Source organism: Myotis daubentonii, chromosome 9 (genome assembly GCF_963259705.1).
Source record: "Myotis daubentonii chromosome 9, mMyoDau2.1, whole genome shotgun sequence".
Classification (NCBI taxonomy): Eukaryota; Metazoa; Chordata; class Mammalia; order Chiroptera; family Vespertilionidae; genus Myotis; species Myotis daubentonii.
The window spans coordinates 38176684-38197855 of record NC_081848.1 but is presented as its reverse complement, the minus strand read 5'-3'; the positions used below and the strand labels follow the sequence as shown (position 1 = coordinate 38197855).

Below are 21172 nucleotides of genomic sequence, written 5' to 3'. Positions count from 1 at the left end.
CGCTTATGTCCAGAACACTCCTATAAACTCCACATCTGTGCACTCAAACTGCCTACCCAGCATCTACAACTGGATGTCTGAAAAGATTCTCAGTCTTAAAATGATTCCCAATGATAAGGATTTTGATACCATCCCCTTTCTCCCCCAAACCTCTGCTACTCTTATGGCTTTCCCAATCTCAGTTAATGGCAACTCCATTAACTGCAGTATAGGACAAAAGCATTGAAGTCACCCTTGACTCTTCTCTTTCCTTCTCCCTCTCAGCAAATCCTGCTTGCTCTAAATTTAAAATATATCTAGAATAGGAAAACCTCTCTCTACCTCCATTGCCACTATCCTGATCTGCGAATGCTGATTTTATGTGTCAATTTGGCTGGGCTACAGTAACCAGATATTTAATCAAACGTTATTCAGGAAGTTTCTGTAAAGGTGTCTTTTGGATGAGATTAACATTTAAATCTGTGGCCTCTGAGTAAAGCAGTTTACCTCCATCATGTGCGTGGGTCATATCTAGTCAGTTGAAGGCCTTAATAGACTACATGTTTAACTTACTTATCTTGTTTTTTAGCTGTTATTACCTCCACCAGAAATGTAAGCTTAGTGAAGGCAGGGAGTTTTATCTGCTTTGTTCACTGCTTTAATACAGTTTTTATGGTCCTGGCTCTGCTCTCGAGCAAGGAGGTTGTGGCGTCAGCAGGTTCCAGGCGATTCAAGCTCCATAAGGGATGATAGAGGTTGTTTACAACGACCGACCACATGGGGAAGAAAGAGCTCGTGAAAGTGCAACACTGATGACACCATTGGGGTCCTTAAGAAGCTGACTATAGCCCAAACTGGTAGCCTTTGGAACAAGATTGTACTAAAAAGTGGTACATGATTTTTAAGGACCACATTTTTCTGGGATGAACCTGGAACTTTATTACCAAGAGAGCATAATCTCCCTCCCCGCAACCTGTCCCCTCTCCTCCTACCCTTACCTCCCACACGGGTATGGATGATTGTTTTTAAAAAGTCACGTTAATAAAAACTTAGAAGCAGAAGAAAAGAGACGGTTTTTAGATTCTAAAGCAATGCCTGGTACATAGTAAATATTCAATATAAATTTAAGTGAAAGAAAAAACCCTCAAAAGCTCTCACTTATACTTCATTGCCTTTCCATTCTCTATCACAGGACGGCTGACTATTTTCTTCTTTTCTGAGCCCACTTCTGCTGCCTCACTAATCATGCAGCATCAGGGACTCATCATCACTTTTAACTTATAGCCTGAGAGTCTGCCAAGCATGTCAAACTCAAAAACTAACACAGGCCTCGAGTTTGACATGCTTGGGCTGACACCTGAAATTCTCAACTCAGTCAATCTGCCAAATTATTATATTCCCCTCCTCAAGGATGGGATGATGTCTTTATTAAAACAAAGTCTTCCCGAACCTGAAGACTGCAAGTGAAGCATGATATCAATTTATTTTTCAGAAGCAATTTTTTATTCTTCTAATGTCCAATTTCCTATACACACTGTAAACACACTGAATACTAAGTCTTATATGCCTCTCTTATTAATGGTTGGTGAAATAAGTTGAATAGAATTATAGTGGAAATAAAGCAATAATATATGTTACACTTTTAAAAAGTGGCAAAAAAGTTTAGAATATATTATCAGATTTTAGCAAGTGATGGTAAAGAAAAGGGAAGACTGAGAGAAAAACAGAGACAGACATTACATGTAAGTATTTTAAGTGTTTTTTTTTTTTCTTTTTAATCCTCGCCCGAGGATATTTTCCCATTGATTTTTAGAGAGAGGGAAAGACAGAGAGAAGCATACATGTGAGAGAAACACATCGATTGGTTGCCTCCTGCATGAGCCCCGACCAGGGGCTGGGCTGGGGAGGAGCCTGAAACCAAGATACATGCCCTTGACTGGAATCGAACCCGGGACCCTTGGGTCCGCAGGCCGATGCTCTATCCACTGAGCCAAACCAACTAGGGATTAAGTTTGTTTTTAATGAGCCAATTTTGATTACTAAAGTTAGTATTAGTTTGAATTGCATTAATACAGTTAATAATTACTATGTTCATTTATATTGCTATAATTTATTTATTCATTTATTCATGAAACACTGATTATCGACTATGAACCAGAAACAAGAGCTATAAAAATAATTAAAACATAGGTCTTTCATGAGTCTAGGGCAGCCGTGGGCAAACTACGGCTCGTGGGCCGGATCCGGCCCGTTTGAAATGAATAAAACTAAAAAAAAAAAAGACCATACCCTTTTATGTAATGATGTTTACTTTGAATTTATATTAGTTCACACAAACACTCCATCCATGCTTTTGTTCCGGCCCTCAGGTCCAGTTTAAGAACCCATTGTGGCCCTCGAGTCAAAAAGTTTGCCCACCCCTGGTCTAGGGAGTGTGATAAGCCCGTATATAAGCAAAAAATTTAGTACAGTGTGACAAATGCTAACATATGAGTAAAGTTCAGAGAAAGTATAATGTCTACTTACGTTAAAAAGTTGTTTTTTAGCATATGTTCTAATCTGTCCTTGGTAAGAAAAGAGAAAAAGAAAATTTATTATTAATTGTAATTGTATTCATTAGATGTCATTAACATATATAAAGAGTGGATGTTCTGGGCTTTATCCACCAAACGAATTACCTTGTGGCCCGGAGCAATGAACCTGTGGCAGAGCGCAACATCCTCGGGACAGCTGGCGAGAACCATCGCTGTTGCGGACTTGAAGAGCCCCTCCATGACCTGAGAGCAATGACAGAACAGCCTGACTTGGGAGCCACTTTCTGTGAAGGACCTGTTGAGGGTATTGGAAGGATTGCCTCCAGGTTTAGCAACTATAAATTGGTCAGGCCTCCTCATCCTGAATGCGCTACAGCAAGTTTAGTTTCTTAGATTAATTAGAGGAGGAATTGCAACTTCTCAGAGGGGGCAAAATGAGAAAGAAAAACACATCTTTTGTCAACAGTTTCAATACTGATAATGAAGTCGGATGTCAAATAAACAGCTAAAACTGATGGATGCCTCTCTAAATTTCAATATTCTCACTTATGGAATCATTGCAATAACAGTACTTAGCTTACAGGATTGTTGTGAGAGCTAAATGAAATAATACATGTAGAAGATTTAGCTTAATACCCAGCCCACAGAAGCACACAACAAATATTAGTTATGAAGAGTGAGACACTTTGAGAAGTGTTTCATTCAGTCACTGGTAAAGGAAAGTAAGCCTTAAAAGCAGAGAGGCCACGAGATATAGCTGCACCTAAGTATATATACATTTTTGCTTTTCTAAAGCATAAAGCAAAAAATAACACTAATCATTATATAACACAAACCAGCATATACAACTGTAAACCTACTTTTGCCTACCCCGTATACGAATTCATTCCACCAGAAGTGTCCATAGAAATCTCACGGGGAAAACTTGTTTGTAGAAGAAGAAAGTGATTGAAATGGAAAATATTTCTAAAATATTTTTAACCCAAACTAAAATTTTTGGCCTTAAAGTCAATGAAATCATAATAGGCCCTCCAAATGTCATACTCGTAAAGATACATGCATTTATTCAGCACAGACTGCCACACAGGCTCCTTCCTTGAATCCTCTCTTGCATCACTGGTGAACCCTATCAGGGCTGCAAATGCAGGGAGTTTGTGTGTGTGTGGGGGGAGCATAAGCGTTTACTGAAGTAATCTAATATGACCAGATGTAAGAAAGTACTTAATTACCAGTGACAACCAGATATATTTATATATACATAATACTTTTATATTTACATATACTTTACATTTTTATATTTGGAAATATATATGGATATATAATATAGAAGTAAGGAATAACTGGATAAAAGAAGAGCAAAAGGAGGCCAAGCATCTTTTACCTTGAGGCTGTATCTCCTTCAATCTAGCAGCGAGATAAAGAAATCACTAAGTAACTAAATGATTTATGAAGAGTCATATCTTCAATTATTAAAAAAAGCCAATGCATATTGGGAGGAAAAAAAGAACAGGTAGGTTGGACAGTGCGCCTGCACCGTTGAGGGACACAGTATACCTATCAGTAAGATGAAGACTTTGACCACTGGAGCTGTTAAATCGGTGTCTTTCATGAGCAGTAAATTTCCATTTGAAGAAGTAAATCATTGGCTTTTCTAACCTTGACTTTCAGACTATGCTCTATAAATATATTTGAAGGAAAAAGAAACTTAACTGAAGGGTCAGCATAACCGTCAGATGTTTTTAAAGGTATATTACTCAATGGCTCTAAAACAGTAACATGTAATTGCTATACCGCATGAGGAGAAAATCCTTTGTTACAATATTTTAATTTAATATTTAAGAGACTGCTCTTCATCAGGATAATAAGTCCCACAGAATGTAATTTATAAAAGGAAGAAAAGGCCCTGACTGGTTTGGCTCAGTGGATAGAGCGCCGGCCTATGGACTGAAGGGTCCCGGGTTCGATTCCGGTCAAGGGCATGTGCCTTGGTGTAGTAGAGCTCAGGAAGTGTCTCAGCGCTGTGGCTGTTGCAATGGTGTGAGCACACTCCACCATGACATGCTTCCTCAGCACACCAGGAAGTAGCAACGCCGCCTGTGCATAGTACCCCAGCCTTTCAGCCATTGGTCGCCTATAGCAATGTGTCTCCCTCTGATTGGTCGCCTATAGCAACGTGTCTCCCTCTGATTGGTCGCCTTTAGCAACATGTCTCCCTCTGATTGGTCCCCTCATGCTATATATACCCCTGTAGTTCCTCAATTAAACGGATCTGCGTCAATGAACCTGGTCCCCGGAGTCATGCATGCAGACGCCCTAGTGCGTTGGGGCTCCGTCGTCCTCACCCCCGAGGGACCCCCTGCTTCACCTTGGTTGCAGGCACATCCCCACTAGGAGGTGTGCAGGGAGGCAGCTCATTGACGTTTCTCTCTCATCCATGTTTCTAACTCTCTATTCCTCTCCCTTCCTCTCTGTAAAAAATCAATAACAAATATTAAAAAAATAAAAGAAAAGTTAAAAAAAGCAGGAGATCACTTTTGAGGGAGCATATTTTTTCACCTATATTTAGAAGAAAAGCTTATATTTTAAATAATCAAATCATTCAACAGTATATGTGCTAAGTCCCACTCAGTGTAGTACCAAATATATGTTATTTAATTATAGAATATATATATATACATAAAAGGCTAAGTGACCATCTGACCATCCGACAGTCCTGACCGGCTGGTACACACTGACCACCGGGGGCAGATGCTGAACGCAAAAGCTGCCAAGCTGTGGTGGCAGCAGTGGTTCTCGGGTGACACACCTCGGAACCAGAGAGAAGGGAGGCTGATTCTTCCTGGGGCCACGTGACTCTACCTTCGGTCGGGCCATGGGTTACATTGTTGCTGGGGCACTGTTAGCCCTGAACTGGTTTACTGCCAAACTGCAGTGACTTGGCAATGGTGGTTCTTGGGCAACGGACCCTGGAACCAGAAAGGAGGGAACACGGCCCTGCTTTCTTTCAATGTGCATGAATCCATGCACAGGGCCACTAGTAGAATGTATAATTATGAAGCAAAGATTATAATGTTTAATAAATTCTAACATAATTTATGTATTGTTTTTGTAGCTGTTCCCTCTGGACTCTATTTTGGGGCAGTAGAGACAGGGTCAAGGCAGAAGAAATAGGAAGGTAAAAAGTATGGTTCTGTCCTTATAATACTCTCATTGCCCAAGTGAAAGAGTAAGACAGAATTGGGTTGTGGGCTCAAACTGAAAGCAACTTAAGGAATTTACTGACTCCATGTGAGGCTCAGACCTGAATCTCTATAATCTAGAAAGGGGTTACTCAACAGTTTTAATATTGATATTGTTGGCCAGAAAATTCTTTGTTGGGGGGAGAGGGTTGTGCGCTGTGGGATGCTGAACAGCATTCCTAGTCTTTAGTCACTAGGTATCATTAGCAACCACGCCCAAACCACTCCCTAGTGATCTAGAACAATAGTGGGAGATGTTAATGGGGTAGGGAAATGGATACTATGGCATGTGGCCAGAACACCCCTTCAGAACCAAGAGCTTTCTCTGCTGGGAATATTAACTGCTGTTGGTTCATGGTCGAGTTCCTCTTCAGGAATGGTCCAGGACAAGAGTGCTCTCTTACTGTGGTTACACCTCTTCCCAAGGATGGCCCATGTCCAATGACTGGTTGATGGGGGGAAGCACAAAAGCCCACCTCTTGCCCTCATATGGGACAACTATGAAGGACCATTCCAGCTCCAAAGCTCCTCACAGAGCTGGCTAAGGCCTCTAAAAGCATCACAGTTCAACTTCTCCCTCTGCCCAGGCTGCTTTCTTCCTTTCCCTACAGGTGTTGTTCTCTAGAGCATTCCTCAATAATTCCCTGATGCTAATCTCTGCTTTAGAGCTTGCTTACTACAAAATACAACCTAAGACAGGATAATCAAATAGTGAGTCCATTCCGTTTGGTGGTATATTTAGTATTTATGTTTTAAGTGGAATTGGGTCATTTACTGGGTGAATAAGAAGAGAATATAAATGAATGGAAGTGATAGCTGATAAAAACTGCTAAAATAAACATCTTGTAATTACAAATCCAAACTAAGATGTTAACCAAAATGGCACTGAGTAGAGAATTCATAATAACAATAGTAAATAATTTCTGGGTCCTAACTAAGTACCATGAACTATACTAAGTACCTCATATATTTTATCTGTCTAATCCTCTGAACCAGCGGTCGCCAACCATTCCAACCTCACGGACCACTGGCTGGTGACCGCTGTTCTGAACTATCCTATGAAGTAAGCATTATTATTCCCATTTTATAGATGAGGAAACTGAGGCTCAGAGAAATTAAGTCCCTTGCTTAAAGTCACATAGCAAGGAACTGATGAACAAATCCTGGCCCATTCCACTCCAGAACTTGTGTTTTCTATCTGGATTATGGCCATGACCTCCTAAAAGGACCCTTGTTTTTATCTCACTCTAAATCATTTTTCATATTGCTGCTAGAGAGAAGTTTCTAAATTATAATTCTGACCATGGCCTTTCCTACTGAGAACTCCTTCTCCTTTATCTTTTGGAAATTCAAACTCCTTAGCATGGCATTTCTCCATCCTCATCCCTTGCCTCCTGTGGATGCTTTCTAATACAGCTATATAGAAATTTCCCTAACCATAAAGATGTTTTATTTGTTTGCCTAGGAAATGACAAGGGCTACTATTTACTGAGCCTGCAATATGTCAGACTGTGTGCTTTACATTATATACATTGTTTCTTTTACTCCTCACAATAACCTTATGAAATAGGTACTATTATTCTCATTTTACAGTTGAGGAAGTTAAAGATCACCAAGGTTAGGTAACATCATAACAACATTAAGGGCAAACCTGAGATATGAACTTAAATGTCTGGCTGTTTATTAAATTAAGTAGTTCTCTATCTTCTTCATCCTATGAATACCTTGAGATGCACAGATGTAAAAATGTATACAGAAGCATTTTAATGTCACAGATGCCTGACATTTAGAATCTACTTTAAAATTTGTGTACCTACCTGCATGAGATCTTGAAGACTCTCAACAAAAGAGATCTCGGCTTCTACCATATAAAACTCTGCCAGGTGTCTCCGGCTCTGAGAATTCTCAGCTCGAAATGTTGGACCAAAGGTAAACACTTGAGTAAAAGCTCTGCAATTCAAGATTAAGAGTATAAAAATAGGATTCACATGATTAATTTTAAGTATTTAAAATACTCAGTGAGCTCTTCAAGAAAAAGAAAGTTTTGGGCCTCTGTCTTGTCCAGAAATGCATACATATTAGCTGCTGTATTTCCTTAATGGTTGATAATAATAGTTTCATTAAAAGGGTTACATTTATAGAAACTATTTTATCCTGAAGGAATTTGCAAATGCTTTATAAACCCTATGGCTCACTAAATATAGAATGATAACCACCTCTGGGTGCACTCTACTGCAGCTGCCTTAAACAGCAGGCAACTACATTTCACAGCAATCAAGAGCAAAGTCAACGAAAAATACCACAGCCCATGAAGCTACACAGAGAATCTAGTAACAGTTAAAATTAGAATCTCATGTAGATAAAATGGGCTTATTATTTTTTAAATATGTGAAAAAAGAATATCAGCTATGTATGGTGATTTGCCTTGTTCAAAGTCTACCCAACCACCCAAGTTTCAATTAATGCCGAGTGAGCACTAAAATGTGGAGGTAAGGGTGGATTTTGAAGAACTCTCTACTTGATCCACTGGTTTTCAAAAAGAACTATAGCTCAATAATGCCAGCATGAAAAAGGTATTTTTAAATTCCTACAGAAGTGGACACTACACCTGAATTCATTCTTTAACATGTATAGTCTCCTCAGAAACAGGGCAACAACTGAGATTAGATCAAACATATAGGAAGTGCCCTAACTGGTTTGGCTCAGTGGACAGAGCGTCGGCCTGCGGACTGAAGGGTCCCAGGTTCGATTCCGGTCAAGGGCATGTACCTTGGTTGTGGGTGCATCCCCGGTAGGGGGTGTGCAGGAGGCAGGTGATTGATGTTTCTCTCTCATCGATGTTTCTAACTCTCTATCCCTCTCCCTTCCTCTCTGTAAAAAATCAATAAAATATATTTAAAAAAAAACATATAGGAAGTAATGATTATTTACTGAGGACTATCTAATCTTTGAATTTTAAGTTTTGCTAGGGGAAAAGAAGAGGTGTGGGGTTCTTCAGCTATCATCCCTAGCTTTCTTCACTTGTCTGTCATCAGTCAAATAACATCAGAAAATAGTGCAGAGAATAAACACATTGTGAATATGCATACCAGTTTTAAATATATCTACCTATTTGAAGAATACTCTGAGAAGCAAAACAGTAAAACAATTATAGTGGAAATAAAAAGATTTATGTTTTCTTTCACAAAAGGCCATTTCAGTTAAGGGCCTAGTTGGTAAGAAGCTTAGGAATTTATGTTTTGGTTCTACAGTCATCTTACTGAGACCATGATAAGTTGACCTCTAAGAACTTTAGTTTCTAATGGAAAAATAAACAGTAAGAACTCAAAAATAATACTATGGCAACCTCTCTCCCAAGATTCAGATCCAGACTCGCCTATTAGAATGTCCTTGAAAACACTAAAACTACCTTGTCCCCATAAACAAACAAAAGACAAACAAACAAAAATGGATGATACTGGTCCTAGCCGGTTTGGCTCAATGGATAGAGCCTCGGCCTGCAGACTGAAGGATCCCGGGTCAAGGGTACATCTCACAATTGCAGGCTCCTCCCCAGCCTGGGCCCTGGTCAGGGCGTGCAGGAGGCAACCAATCGATGTGTTTCTCTCACATCAATGTTTCTCTCTGTCTTTCCCTCTCTCTTCCACTCTCAATGGAAAAAATATCCTTGGGTGAGGATTTAAAAAAAGGGACAATCTTGCTTTTCCTTTTACATTCCCCCCAATTCTGCTAATTTTAGTTAGTCCACCTACTCACTCCAACCTTACCCCCCACTTCTTCCCCACTGCCCACATTTCCTGTATCATTTTGATTGAGTACAACATTATATTGTTCACACTTTGGAAAACTCTCTGAAATCTAGAGACTTTTCTTTATCTCCAGATACTATCTTGTGTGTAAATAACTCTTGTTTTGCTTAGAAACCTAAAACAGCTTTTAACTGGTGTCTGCCACCTATCTTTCTTACTCCAGTCCCAAACTACTACAAGTTTTCAAACTCAAATCTGATTTATCAGCCCTAATTTTAAAATCCTTCAAAGGATAATATTCAAACTCCTAACTTTGACTCAACTGTCTTTCACAAAGGCTTTCTCCAATGAAGACATTCTCCTTACACGGTATGCCCTGCATGTTAGGCCTCTGCACAGGCTGTTCCCACTCACTAATGCCCATCCTTGCTCCTCTCTCTCCAAATGGCAAATTCCCATCTATCCTTCAAGACTTGGCTCAAATGTCACTTTCTCTTTGTAACCTTGCGATACACCCCAGAATTTATCATTCACTCCTTTTTATGACTATAAAAATTTGTTCATATATTTATTACACAGAACATATCACTTTGAAATGCAAAGTGATATATATCGGTATCTTTCTCCTCCAATGAACTATGACATTTTCCAGAGCAGGAGTCATGCTTTATTCATATTTGTATCTCTGGTGTCTAAGATAAAACAGGTGCTGAAGTTGAATGAATGAGGACTAATGATGATGACAGGCTTGCTCAGTTGTAAACTCAAAAAAGAACACATCCTCGCAAACAGCAACATTATAAACATGTACAGAAAAATACTCAAATATACAGGGAGGGGCAATAGTAGGGTTACAGTTGTGAGTACGTGAAACACGATTTATTCTTGTATTATTATTTATTAATTATATTTTCTATATGATCATCTGTAAACCCAATTTTGACCCACCCTGTATTTTACTGTGGCTGTTACTCAGTACCTAAAATGGGTCAAATAATCTAGGTCTGTCCTAAACAATAAATTAAAAAATTACAAGGCCTTGGGTTTTCCAATCTATGATTACACAATCTCTAGGTAGATTGACAATAGTATATCTAAATAAATCAAATGACAATTTCTTTTTGGTACTGCATCATAAGAAATTGTATATACAGATGTTCACTAACAATAAAGGATATTTTATTGAGATTTTCCAGGGTATAAATAGAAATGAGATGACCTCAGCAAAATTTAGTTTGAGGTCTCTGAGGGAGATTACAAGAAATAGGCAGTTATATTCCGGAAATACAAGGAAGGCCAAGGGACTGCTGCTCAAAGGAGGCATGCTATTTGTATTATACGAGGCACTGAGAAAACAGTGATTTCTAAAAGATTGACCAGTTCAGTCACAAGGGCATCTGCTTCTCCCATGGCAATTCTATGTGGGGAGCTCTAAAATGAGTAGCAATAGAGATGTTTTATTTAACAATGGTTAATAATTTCCCCTAGCAATGCAGGGTAAGCTCTCTAGTATGAAATACAGAAGCAGATCAGCAATTTCATTTTAATTACTAGTGACCTGGTGCATGGATTCGTGCACATTGAAAGGAAACTAATAAGAAGAAATATTTTAATACCGCTATTCGCCCTTTCTCTACAATAGAAGTGTCAACCAAATTCACGATCGACAATGACAGAGTGAAACACACGTATGCCATTGGCACCACCAGCGAGAGCTTTATGTGTATCACACATGCACGAGTCAACTTAGCCTTTTATAGATACAGAATAAACCTGCTTAATTAGACCTGTTTTCTGATTTACTAGTAGGTAAACTTTTCCCAGCCCAGTGAAGCACCCCAACTTCTCCTTCAGGTAATTTTCAGCAGTAAATATCAACATGAAGTAGATCATTATTGTAGATCATGGAGGGAGAACAAAAGGTAAAATATTTAACTGCAGCAGTGTTTGACTATATTCTGCACAGTGAGAAAACCTGAAGTCATTTTCAAGGTTCACCATTTCTTACTTCTTTTCAGTCGGGTCAAGTTTCCAAGCTTTCTAAATCTCCATCTTCCAGCTAATGAAAATAGGATTCCACCGAGTATCATATGTACCTACTCCAGGATTTCTGTGAGGATTAAATTAGATGAGGCATGGGAAAATGCTTCACAAACATTTGGTTAAAGTGTAAAATGTTTGCACTTGGCTATAAAACAAGTCATGTTCCTGGGCTGAAGAAACTGCAAGGAGGCTAGTTGCTAGGGAGAGGAAGCCGGTGTTGCTACGTGACGTCATTACCCGGAGTTGCTACAGTGACCATTTCTGGGCTGGGCTGTGGGCCGCATTTTGCGTCATGGGGTCTCGGCAGCGTCAGCTGTGATTTGGTGGGCTGTAGCTCCAGGGTGGTTGCTTTGTGGGCACCAGGTCTGTAGTGCCCTTTACTGTTAAACCAAAGGACCAGTGTATGCACCGGTGGGGTCCCTCAGCCTGGCCTGCAGGACCGGGCTGAAACCGGCTCTCTGACATCCCCTGAGGGGTCCTGGATTGTGAGACGGCGCAGGTCAGGCTGAGGGACCCCACCAGTGCATGATTAGGGCCGGGGAGGGACCATGGGAGGTTGACCGGCCTGGGAGGGACTGTGGGAGGGCTCTAGGGCATGTCCATTTCGCTCAGTTCCGATCGGCAGGACCCCCCGCATCAAGCTAACCTACCGGTTGGAGCGTCTGCCCCCTGGTAGTCAGTGCACGTCATAGCGACTGGTCAGATGATGGGAGGGACACTTAGCATATTAGACAGCTATATATATATATATGTATGTATGTATATATATATATATTAGAGGCCCGGTGCATGAAATTCGTGCGGGGGGGGGGGAGGGGTGTGTCCCTCAGCCTGACCTGCACCCTCTCACAATCCAGGACCCCTTGGGGATGTCCAATTGCTGGTTAAACTGCAGTTGGACATCCCTCTTGTGATCTGGGACTGCTGGGTCCTAACCACTGACCTGCCTGCTCGCATGATCACCCCTAACCACTCTGCCAGCCTGCTTCATTGCCCCTAACTGCTTGCCTGCCTGCCTGATCTCCCCTAACCACTAGCCTGCCTGCCTGATCACCCCTAATTGCCTCTGCCTTGGAAGGATGTCTGGAATGACATCTGGAAGGTCGTTTAGCCGTCCGGTCTAATTAGCATATTATGCTTTTATTATTATAGACTAGAGGCCCGGTGCACAAATTTGTGCATGGGTGAGGTCTGGCTGGCCTGCCCAATTAGGGCCGATCGGTCCAGGCCAGACAGAGAGAGGGCATGCGGGAGGTTAGCCAGCTGGAGGGGCTGATGGGGTGGGAGTGGGGCAGCTGGTGGGGGGTGGGGACCGCCAGCAGTTGGCTGGCCAGCCCTGCCCCTGATCGGAGTGGGGGGGCAATTGGGGGCAGGGCCGGCCCAGAGGAGGGACCCTGGTGGTTGGCCGGCCTGCCTTGCCCCTGCTGGGGGGTTGGGGGGGCGTGGCTGTGGGTGCTTGGCTAGCCAGCCCCGCTCCTGTTTGAACTCCTGGTTGAGGGGACAATTTGCATATTAGCTTTTATTATATAGGATAAATAGTAAAAATCAGGCTCTAATTGAGGTACCTAAGAGTTAAGCATTATTCTACTAGGGTAAGTAAAAACTGATAGCCATGGTGCTTCCTCTGAATTAAGAGAAAGATAAAATGAGCGGAAGGTTTGTTGAAAACCTGCCTAACTCAGCATCTAGTCTTTGTGCAGACGAATGTTTCAGTCCTTCGGTAATGATCCCCTATGTCAGTGCCCTGTGTTCTATCAGACAAGCAGGGATGGCAGGAGGAGCAGTGACAGTGGCTGCCATTAGCAAGTGCTCCTTGTGGGCCAGGCTTATGTTTAAGAGCCTTACAGTTAACTCCTTTATAGTTACTCCAATAATGTATGTATTGCTATTTCTAGTTTCAGACTAAGAAGCTGAAGTCCAGAGAGGTTAAGAAGCTTTCCCCAAAGTCACAGAATCACAGCCTAATCCAAATCTGACTCAGCCTTAATTATGACATTAAAATAATGATGCTCCTAAGTGAACATTGACAGTCCCCTCCCCCCCAAAGATAACTAGGATAGTTTGTTATATTTCCCTTCCTTATGATGAGCATCATTTGTTTTATGTGTTAAAAGTATAGCTCTCTAGGATATGTTGTCTTCATGTAAATAATGAGAATGATACATTTACATCAATAATTTATAACCTTAGCAAGTCATTTAGCCCTTCTGTTCTTCAAATTCTTTCATGAGTGAAAAATGGTGGTGGTGGGGGAGCTTGGCATTAATTTCTAGTATCTTTGAAATGACTTCTGTTTCTAGGTTCCTGTGAAATTTCTCTTGTTTAATTTATGCTGATTTTAAAATCCACAGAAAGCCATTTGCACCAAGGCTTGGACCAACCAACATCTAAAATAAAATCTGAGAACAGGGCCATTTCCAAAATAAGATACAAAACCAGGTGAAAGGCCAGTGCTGAGAAGAAACCAGCAGAAAAAGAAAACACTCAGCACTACAGAGCATTCTTGTGCCAAATTCTGGAGCGAGGAGAGCTATATTAGGAAAGTCCACCAGCTTGGAGTTGATGTTTAAGATAACAAAAGGACACTCAAAACACACCAACCAAGACAGCTACGAAAATGGCTTTTTAAAAATAAAGACTGGTTACCAAACAAGGTTCTTCAAAGGCCCTTTCCTCCCTTGTGGGGCATTTAGGAGGCCCTAAATTGGCAAGGGGAATACTATAAAATGAGCACTGATTGCCTGGCCATTTATTCTTTTTGGCCCTGCAATTTAAGAGCTGATCTTTATACTTAGAAAGAGCAGAGGAATTATTTTTCTTTAGCTGGGGAAGAACTTAAGCAGCATTCGGCGCATCAGCAACTTTCCCTCGGGCCTAGCTCCCAACTTCCTATCACTTCTGTACTGTCAGTTCAGTAATGTTCACTGAACTGAAGTGAACTGCAGACAGGTTTAAAGTGGCTTTTAAACAACCTTTGTCTACTTTTATTTAGAAAAGGACTTCAGAAAATCATCACTGACTTTATGACTGCTTTGTATCCACTGGATTATCAATAACGTGACGTATTTGTCATTCATTATTTCTGCATGCTTAACAGAGTGGACGCGCACCTTTCAGCTTTCCCTATTCCTCCATCGTGCAACCCACTTGGTGGAAGGGTATAAGAGAGATGTAGCTCTCACCGTTTCATCAATTCACATCAGAATGCCTTAGGGGGTAATGCACTCTAAAATCTAAAAATTCTTCTTTACCATTACTGCTAAACATTTCTGCAAAATTAATTTTCTTTAGCATGTCCTAAATAATTGATTTGCTTTGCTTGAGGCCCAAGCAAAATTTAATCTTAATAATATGATGAAATCCAAAGTTTGATAGAGTCTGACAAGAATCCTGCAAAAGGGAGTGCTGCAGGGGTGGCTACTCTTCTTTGAGATGACATCTGAACTGGGGAACGACATCCCAGCAAAGGAACACCAAGTGCACCCCTACGGCAGGAGAGAGCCTGGCTTGTTAAAGAATAAAAGCAGCCCAGCAGTGAGATGGTAAGAGATGAAGTCAAAGACCTGGGAAGGTATCAGAACACATGGGGCCTTCCTTACAAGCCATGATAAAGAATCTGTATTTTATTTGATATGCCTTAAAATATTCTCTCCTCTTGAAATATTTAACACTCTATTCGACTAGTTTGCCTCCTATACTAGTTAGTATATCTGATGTCCATCCATCTCCGCATCCTTCTGCATTGTTCTCTAGCTGTTCATTAAGTACTAGCATTTCTCAAAATGTGGTCTTAGACCAGTGGTTCTCAACCTTCCTAATGCCGCGACCCTTTAATACAGTTCCTCATGTTGTGGTGACCCCCAACCATAAAATTATTTTCGTTGCTACTTCATAACTGTAATTTTGCTACTGTTATGAATCGTAATGTAAATATCTGATATGCAGGATGTACTTTCATTGTTACAAATTGAACATAATTAAAGCATAGTGATTAATCACAAAACAATATGTAATTATATATGTTTTCTGATGGTCTTAGGCGACCCCTGTAAAAGGGTCGTTTGACCCCCAAAGGGGTCACGACCCACAGGTTGAGAACCGCTGTCCTAGACCCTCTTCTTTTCTCAGTGTGTACACAATCCCTAAATCATCTCACTTCAGGCAACTATTTCAATTTAACTACCTATTGGCACATAATTCACAAGTTTATATCTCTGCCCAGACTTCTTCTCTCAGCTCCAGAGCATACATCTACCTGCTCAACGGATCATTTCACATGTCACAGCAGGACCATGCCTCTCCAACTCCCCACTTTGGCTTCATCTTCCTCCAACCTTCCTAGGTCTTTAATAGCACCAGGTACTACTGTTCATAGCACCTTTCAAAGTGAAAAAGTTGACATCTATAAATGTGATTAGGCTATAAATTTCATAAGCGACCTTACCTGGTTTTTGGTTCATTATAGTGTCCTCAGTCTCAACCCAGTGCCTGACACACACTAGATATTTAAGATGTGTCAAATAAGCAAATAAGTCATTTTTCTAGAAAATATGCTGATCTCCCAAATGAATCTCTGAAACAGCATTGGGATAGGGGTGAGGACAGAGGAGTAAGAAGAGGAAGATGGTAAACAGAATATTAATTACTAAGCAAAAAATTCTGCTATCCTCTGAAATAGTATTTCACAGAAGGCACTAGGAGATAACAGAATCCGTTTTTGGAAAAGTGACTGTCCACACACCAGTTTTGAATGTGCAGGCAACAAATAATCTTTGAAAAGGACTAGAGCAGGTGAACTTCTCTAATTAGCAGAGACTTTATTTTTGAGAAACTACAATATTGCTACATGAAAAAAACTACCCTGTCTCACTCTATGCACACAGCAGCCCCTGATTCTTTGGCTTCTCCATAGTGGACACTAGCAAGTTAGAACGATTGTGGGCATTTTTATCATTCCTGCAATGATGGGCCCTTCAGAGGACTACTAATTGGTATGAGGTCTTAGAAAATAACATTTGCTTAAGGGTCACAATTGGTTAGTTATTCTTTCTCACTGAGTATTTATCTTCATGTCTCAATACCACACGAAAATCATCTTTACAAAAAAGATATATACATTGTGTCAACTGCATCTACTCATGCCTAGATCATCCCTCTTATATTTCTCACATTTAGCAGTTCTTGTACTAAGGACCACTGAGGAGAACAACACAAAGTAATTTCATTTAATTAAGTGCACTACATGGTATTTACAAAGTATGTAAGTCTACAAAGATTTCAAAGGTTACCTTTTTGGAGGCCTGATACTATAGAAGTAGATGAGTCCTGATAGCTTTGAACTATCAACAATTTCCTAGGCTTAAGTCCTATATACATCTATATATAACCTCACTTTTTAAAGGTTATAGCAGTGATTAAACACTCTATATAGACCTAAATTGAAATCCTGGCTCCTCCACCTATAAACTAGCCAAGTTAATTTCTTTGAGACTAAATTTCCCCCTGTGAAAATGGGGTTAAGTACACACATATCATAAAGTTATTATAAAGATGAAATAAAATATGTAAAAAGTTTAACCTAATACTGACTATAAGTAAATGTTCTACAAATGGGTATAGTTGTTTGTTTTTGTCTCCTTCTTTTCCAAAGGTCTACAGTTCTCACTTGGTAGGTCTCAAGACCACTTTATACTTTTAATTATTGCAGATCTCAAAGAGATTTGTTTATGTAGGTTATGTCTACCAATATTTACCATTAAAATGGATACATTTTAAAATGTCTAATAATTCATTTAAAAACAATGACAAACTCATCATATGTCAAAAAGAACATTTTAAAACTAAAAATTCATAAGAATGGCACTGTTTTACATTCTTGGAAACGTCTCATATCTGGCTTCACAGGAGACAGCTGGATTCGCATATCTCTTCTGCATCCAATCTGCTGTGCTTTCACATGCCGTGAAGACGTCAAAAAACTTCACTGAACATTTGTGAGAATGGAAGTGAAAAAGGTAAATACTATCTTAGTATTATTATGAAAATAGTTTTATTCTCAAAGGACTCCCCTGAAAGGATCCCAAGGGGCCCCAGGAAACCCTCAGGCCAAACTTTGAGAACCTCTACCACAGGCAATGGTTCTTAATGAGGAATATTAACTGTGGGCTTTACCTGTGGATACTTCTATTCAGATAATCTAGGGAGGGTCCCAGCCATTAGTATATTTAAAAGTTCCACAAGTAATTATAATGTGACTCCTGATTAAGAACCAGTGCCCTAAAAAAGTTTAGAATCCCTAATCAATATACTTTTTAAGAAGTTTCTTGATAATAATGATAATTATTATAAGAATAAAAACAATAATGTACGTTGATGAAGATATGGAAAAACTCTCTGTACACTGCTGGTGGAAATGTAAAATTTTGCAGCTGCCTTGGCAAAGTTTGGTGATCCCTCAGAAAGTAAACATAGAATTATCATATGACCCAGCAATTCCACTCCTGAGTATACACCCCAAAGAAATGAATAAAGGTGTTCAAACAAAACCTTGTATGTAAATTTTTACAGCAGCATTATTCATAATAGCTAAAAAGCAGAAATAACCCAAATGTTCATCAATGGATTAATGGATAAAATGTGGATATTATTCAGCCATAAACAGGATAGAAGTACTAATATTTTCTACAATATGGATGAACCTTGAAAGCAATATGCTCAATGAAAGAAGGCAGACACAAAAGACCACATATTGTATGATGTCATTTCTATGAAACTTCCAGAATAGGTCATTCTACAGAGACGGAAAGCAGAAGAGTGACTGCCAAGGGCTGGGGAGAAGGAGGGATGGAGAGCGACTGCTTCGTGGGTACGGGGTTTCTTTTTGGGTGATAGAAATGTTTTGAAAGTAGAGAGTGGTGTTGATTGCACAATGTCACTAATAGTAAATTTTATGTTATATGTATTTTATCACAATAAAAATTTTTAATGTTTATTGAAACTAATTGTCCACCAGGCACTTTACACACATTTTATTTCATCCTTGCTACCCTATGAGGTTGGTGATTTCAATTCACTGTAGAACTGAAGAAACTGAAGCTTAGACTGGTTAAGAAACTATTGCCAAGCAGCAGAGCAAAGCTGGCTTTAACCAAGGCAGTTTGACTCCATGGCCCACTTTCTGTTGTGCTGCATGTATGAGCTCTCCAAATCTAACCAAGCACAGCACACTACCACCTGTTCCAGAGAAATTCTGTGCCCTTGATGCCACTGTTACCCGGCTGGTTTTTGCCCTGCTACGTAACATGGTCATTCCAGTCTTGGTGGCTATTCCCGAAACACCTTTCTTCCTTTGCTTGCTATCTCTGCAACTGCCACTCCCTACCATTACAGCTGTTTTTTCTGTCTTATGCTTTTCTCCATCTATAGCCTCTTCTTAGTGGAAAGGGGATAGTCATTTATAAGCCTTGATAGTCAATCAGGATACATTTTCATTCCATTATAGGTTACAAAAATGTTAACACAGCCAATATACTTTATAGCTCTTTTGCCATGGGTACTTTTGCTCAGGCTCAGGGATTTACCAACAAAGAATTGTTTTGTGGTATCCACCTACCCCACTTCCTATAGCTGCTTTCCAGTCCGGAGCCATCGTGGAACTTTGTGGAGCCTGAAAGGTTGGACTTGAGTAAAAGGAGGCTTTGTAATAAATGGTTACATGGTCTAGAGCTTTAGCATGCATTAGGACCCCTTGCGGGTTGTTAAAGCAGAGCTCACTGGACCCCATTTCAGAGTTTCTGCTTCAGCAGGTCTTGGGGAGCTTGAGAGTTTGTGTTTCTATAATTTCCAGGGATGCTGCTGGTTCAAGGACAACACTTTGAGACCCACCAATCTCTAAAGTGGCTCCCCATCTTGGCTGCATAGATTAACCTATGGTACTTCAAAAAACAATCTTGATGTCCAGTCCCATCCCTAGACCAATTAAATCTATTTTTCAGGGGGTATGAATTGAAATATGATGCATCTATATTTTTTAAAAGGCTCCTCAGAGCCCTGGCCAGGTGGCTCAGTTGGTTGGAGCATCATCCTGTACACCAAAAGGCTGTGGGTTTAATCCCCAGTCGAGGCACGTACAGGAGGTAACCAATCAATGTTTTTCTTTAAAACCAATAAACATATCCTTAGGTGAGGTTTATAAAAATAGCTCCTCAACATTCTAATGTACGGTCAGAGTTAAGGACCACTGGTCTAGACTAATTACCAATTATGATTGAAGTAAAAGGTACAAATAATTAACACAAAAGGTATTATTTCACAAAAAGAGTACCATGTACCTAGGCGCTATAGACACTGAATGAAATAAAAAATTTCTAATATCCTTGATGAACTCCAAATCAGAGCTTGGTCCATAAACACGAAAGCACAAGGGGACCACGGCAGACTAGAAACAAACAGAAGCAAGATGCTTTTAAAGGAGCACTTAGCCTATATGAATAGTGCAGAAAATCTCGATTTCTCTGCACTCATTTCCCTGAATTCTACAAGAGGAAGAAGAGGAGGAGGATAGAGAGAGTAGAAGGAGGGAGGGGACAGAGGGAAGAGGGAGGAGAAGAAGAGGACAGACACACATAGAATACAAAAAAGGCCTGGGCTCAGCAGCAAGTGTTTCACATATGTACCCAGTGATACATACAGGAATTTCACAGATGCTCTGTACATAATAGCAAAATGTGGAGGAGGGGGAGGAAAATAGCCATCAGTAATAAAAAGGAATACTTGTGGCATACTCATACAAAGGGATACCCTAGAGTAGTGAAAATGAACAGACTATACAACATGGATATAACTTAGGAATATAATGTTAGGTGAATAAAGTCAGTCACATACATACATACAGATGATGGCACTTATATAAAATTCAAAAGCTTGTAAAACTGAACAATGTATTGTTTCTAAATACACACATATGTGATGAAACTATAAAGAAAGGAATGATAAACACAAGCTAAAGGCTAGTTCTCATGGGTGGGGAAGGGGATGTGATTAGAAAAGTATACACCAGAGACGAAAGAAATGAACCATTTTGGGGGGACCTAGGTGTTAATCTTTATACTTTACCTATAGTATATCTATTTAAAAAGTTAATCATTTTGTATCTATACAACATTTAGAAAGTAATAAAAAAAAGAGTCAAGATGAGCAAGGTAATGGAACACAATAAAGAAGTTAAGTGACAAAATTATACTAAAAGCTACGGGCAGGGGTTGGCACCAAAAGAGTTCTTCAAGCTTCCTACCTTTTCCCTCTCTCTGACAGTCCACTCAATATAATTCAACAAAGATTAGCCATAATGAGTACCGACATAGGCCCAGAAACCTCCGAACAGCATTTGACATGGGGGGACTGCAGTGCTTTACAATCTGGGCAGAGGCCACCTAAATCTGCACTGTCCAGTATGGTAGCTACCAGACACATGGGGCTATTTAAATGTATTCCAATTGAAATTAAATACAATTAATAAAAATTCAGTTCCTCAGTCACACTAGTCCCATTCCAAGTGCTCAATAGCCACTTGCAGTTACTGGCTACCATACTGAACAGCATGGACACAGAACACCGCCATCACTGCAGT

The 21172-nt window shown here is 40.1% G+C and overlaps 1 protein-coding gene across 2 annotated transcripts in view; it reads right to left on the bottom strand.

The window, feature by feature from the left end:
- Positions 1–21172, bottom strand: part of NARS2 (asparaginyl-tRNA synthetase 2, mitochondrial) — a 122340-nt gene that overhangs the window by 32226 nt on the left and 68942 nt on the right. For both annotated transcript variants that reach the window (XM_059708329.1, XM_059708330.1), the window contains 3 exons: positions 7570–7702; positions 2658–2756; positions 2506–2543 (listed from right to left, as the gene is read on the bottom strand). In XM_059708329.1, coding sequence (XP_059564312.1) covers positions 2506–2543; positions 2658–2756; positions 7570–7702 — 270 coding nt within the window. The remainder of the gene's footprint in view (positions 1–2505; positions 2544–2657; positions 2757–7569; positions 7703–21172) is intronic.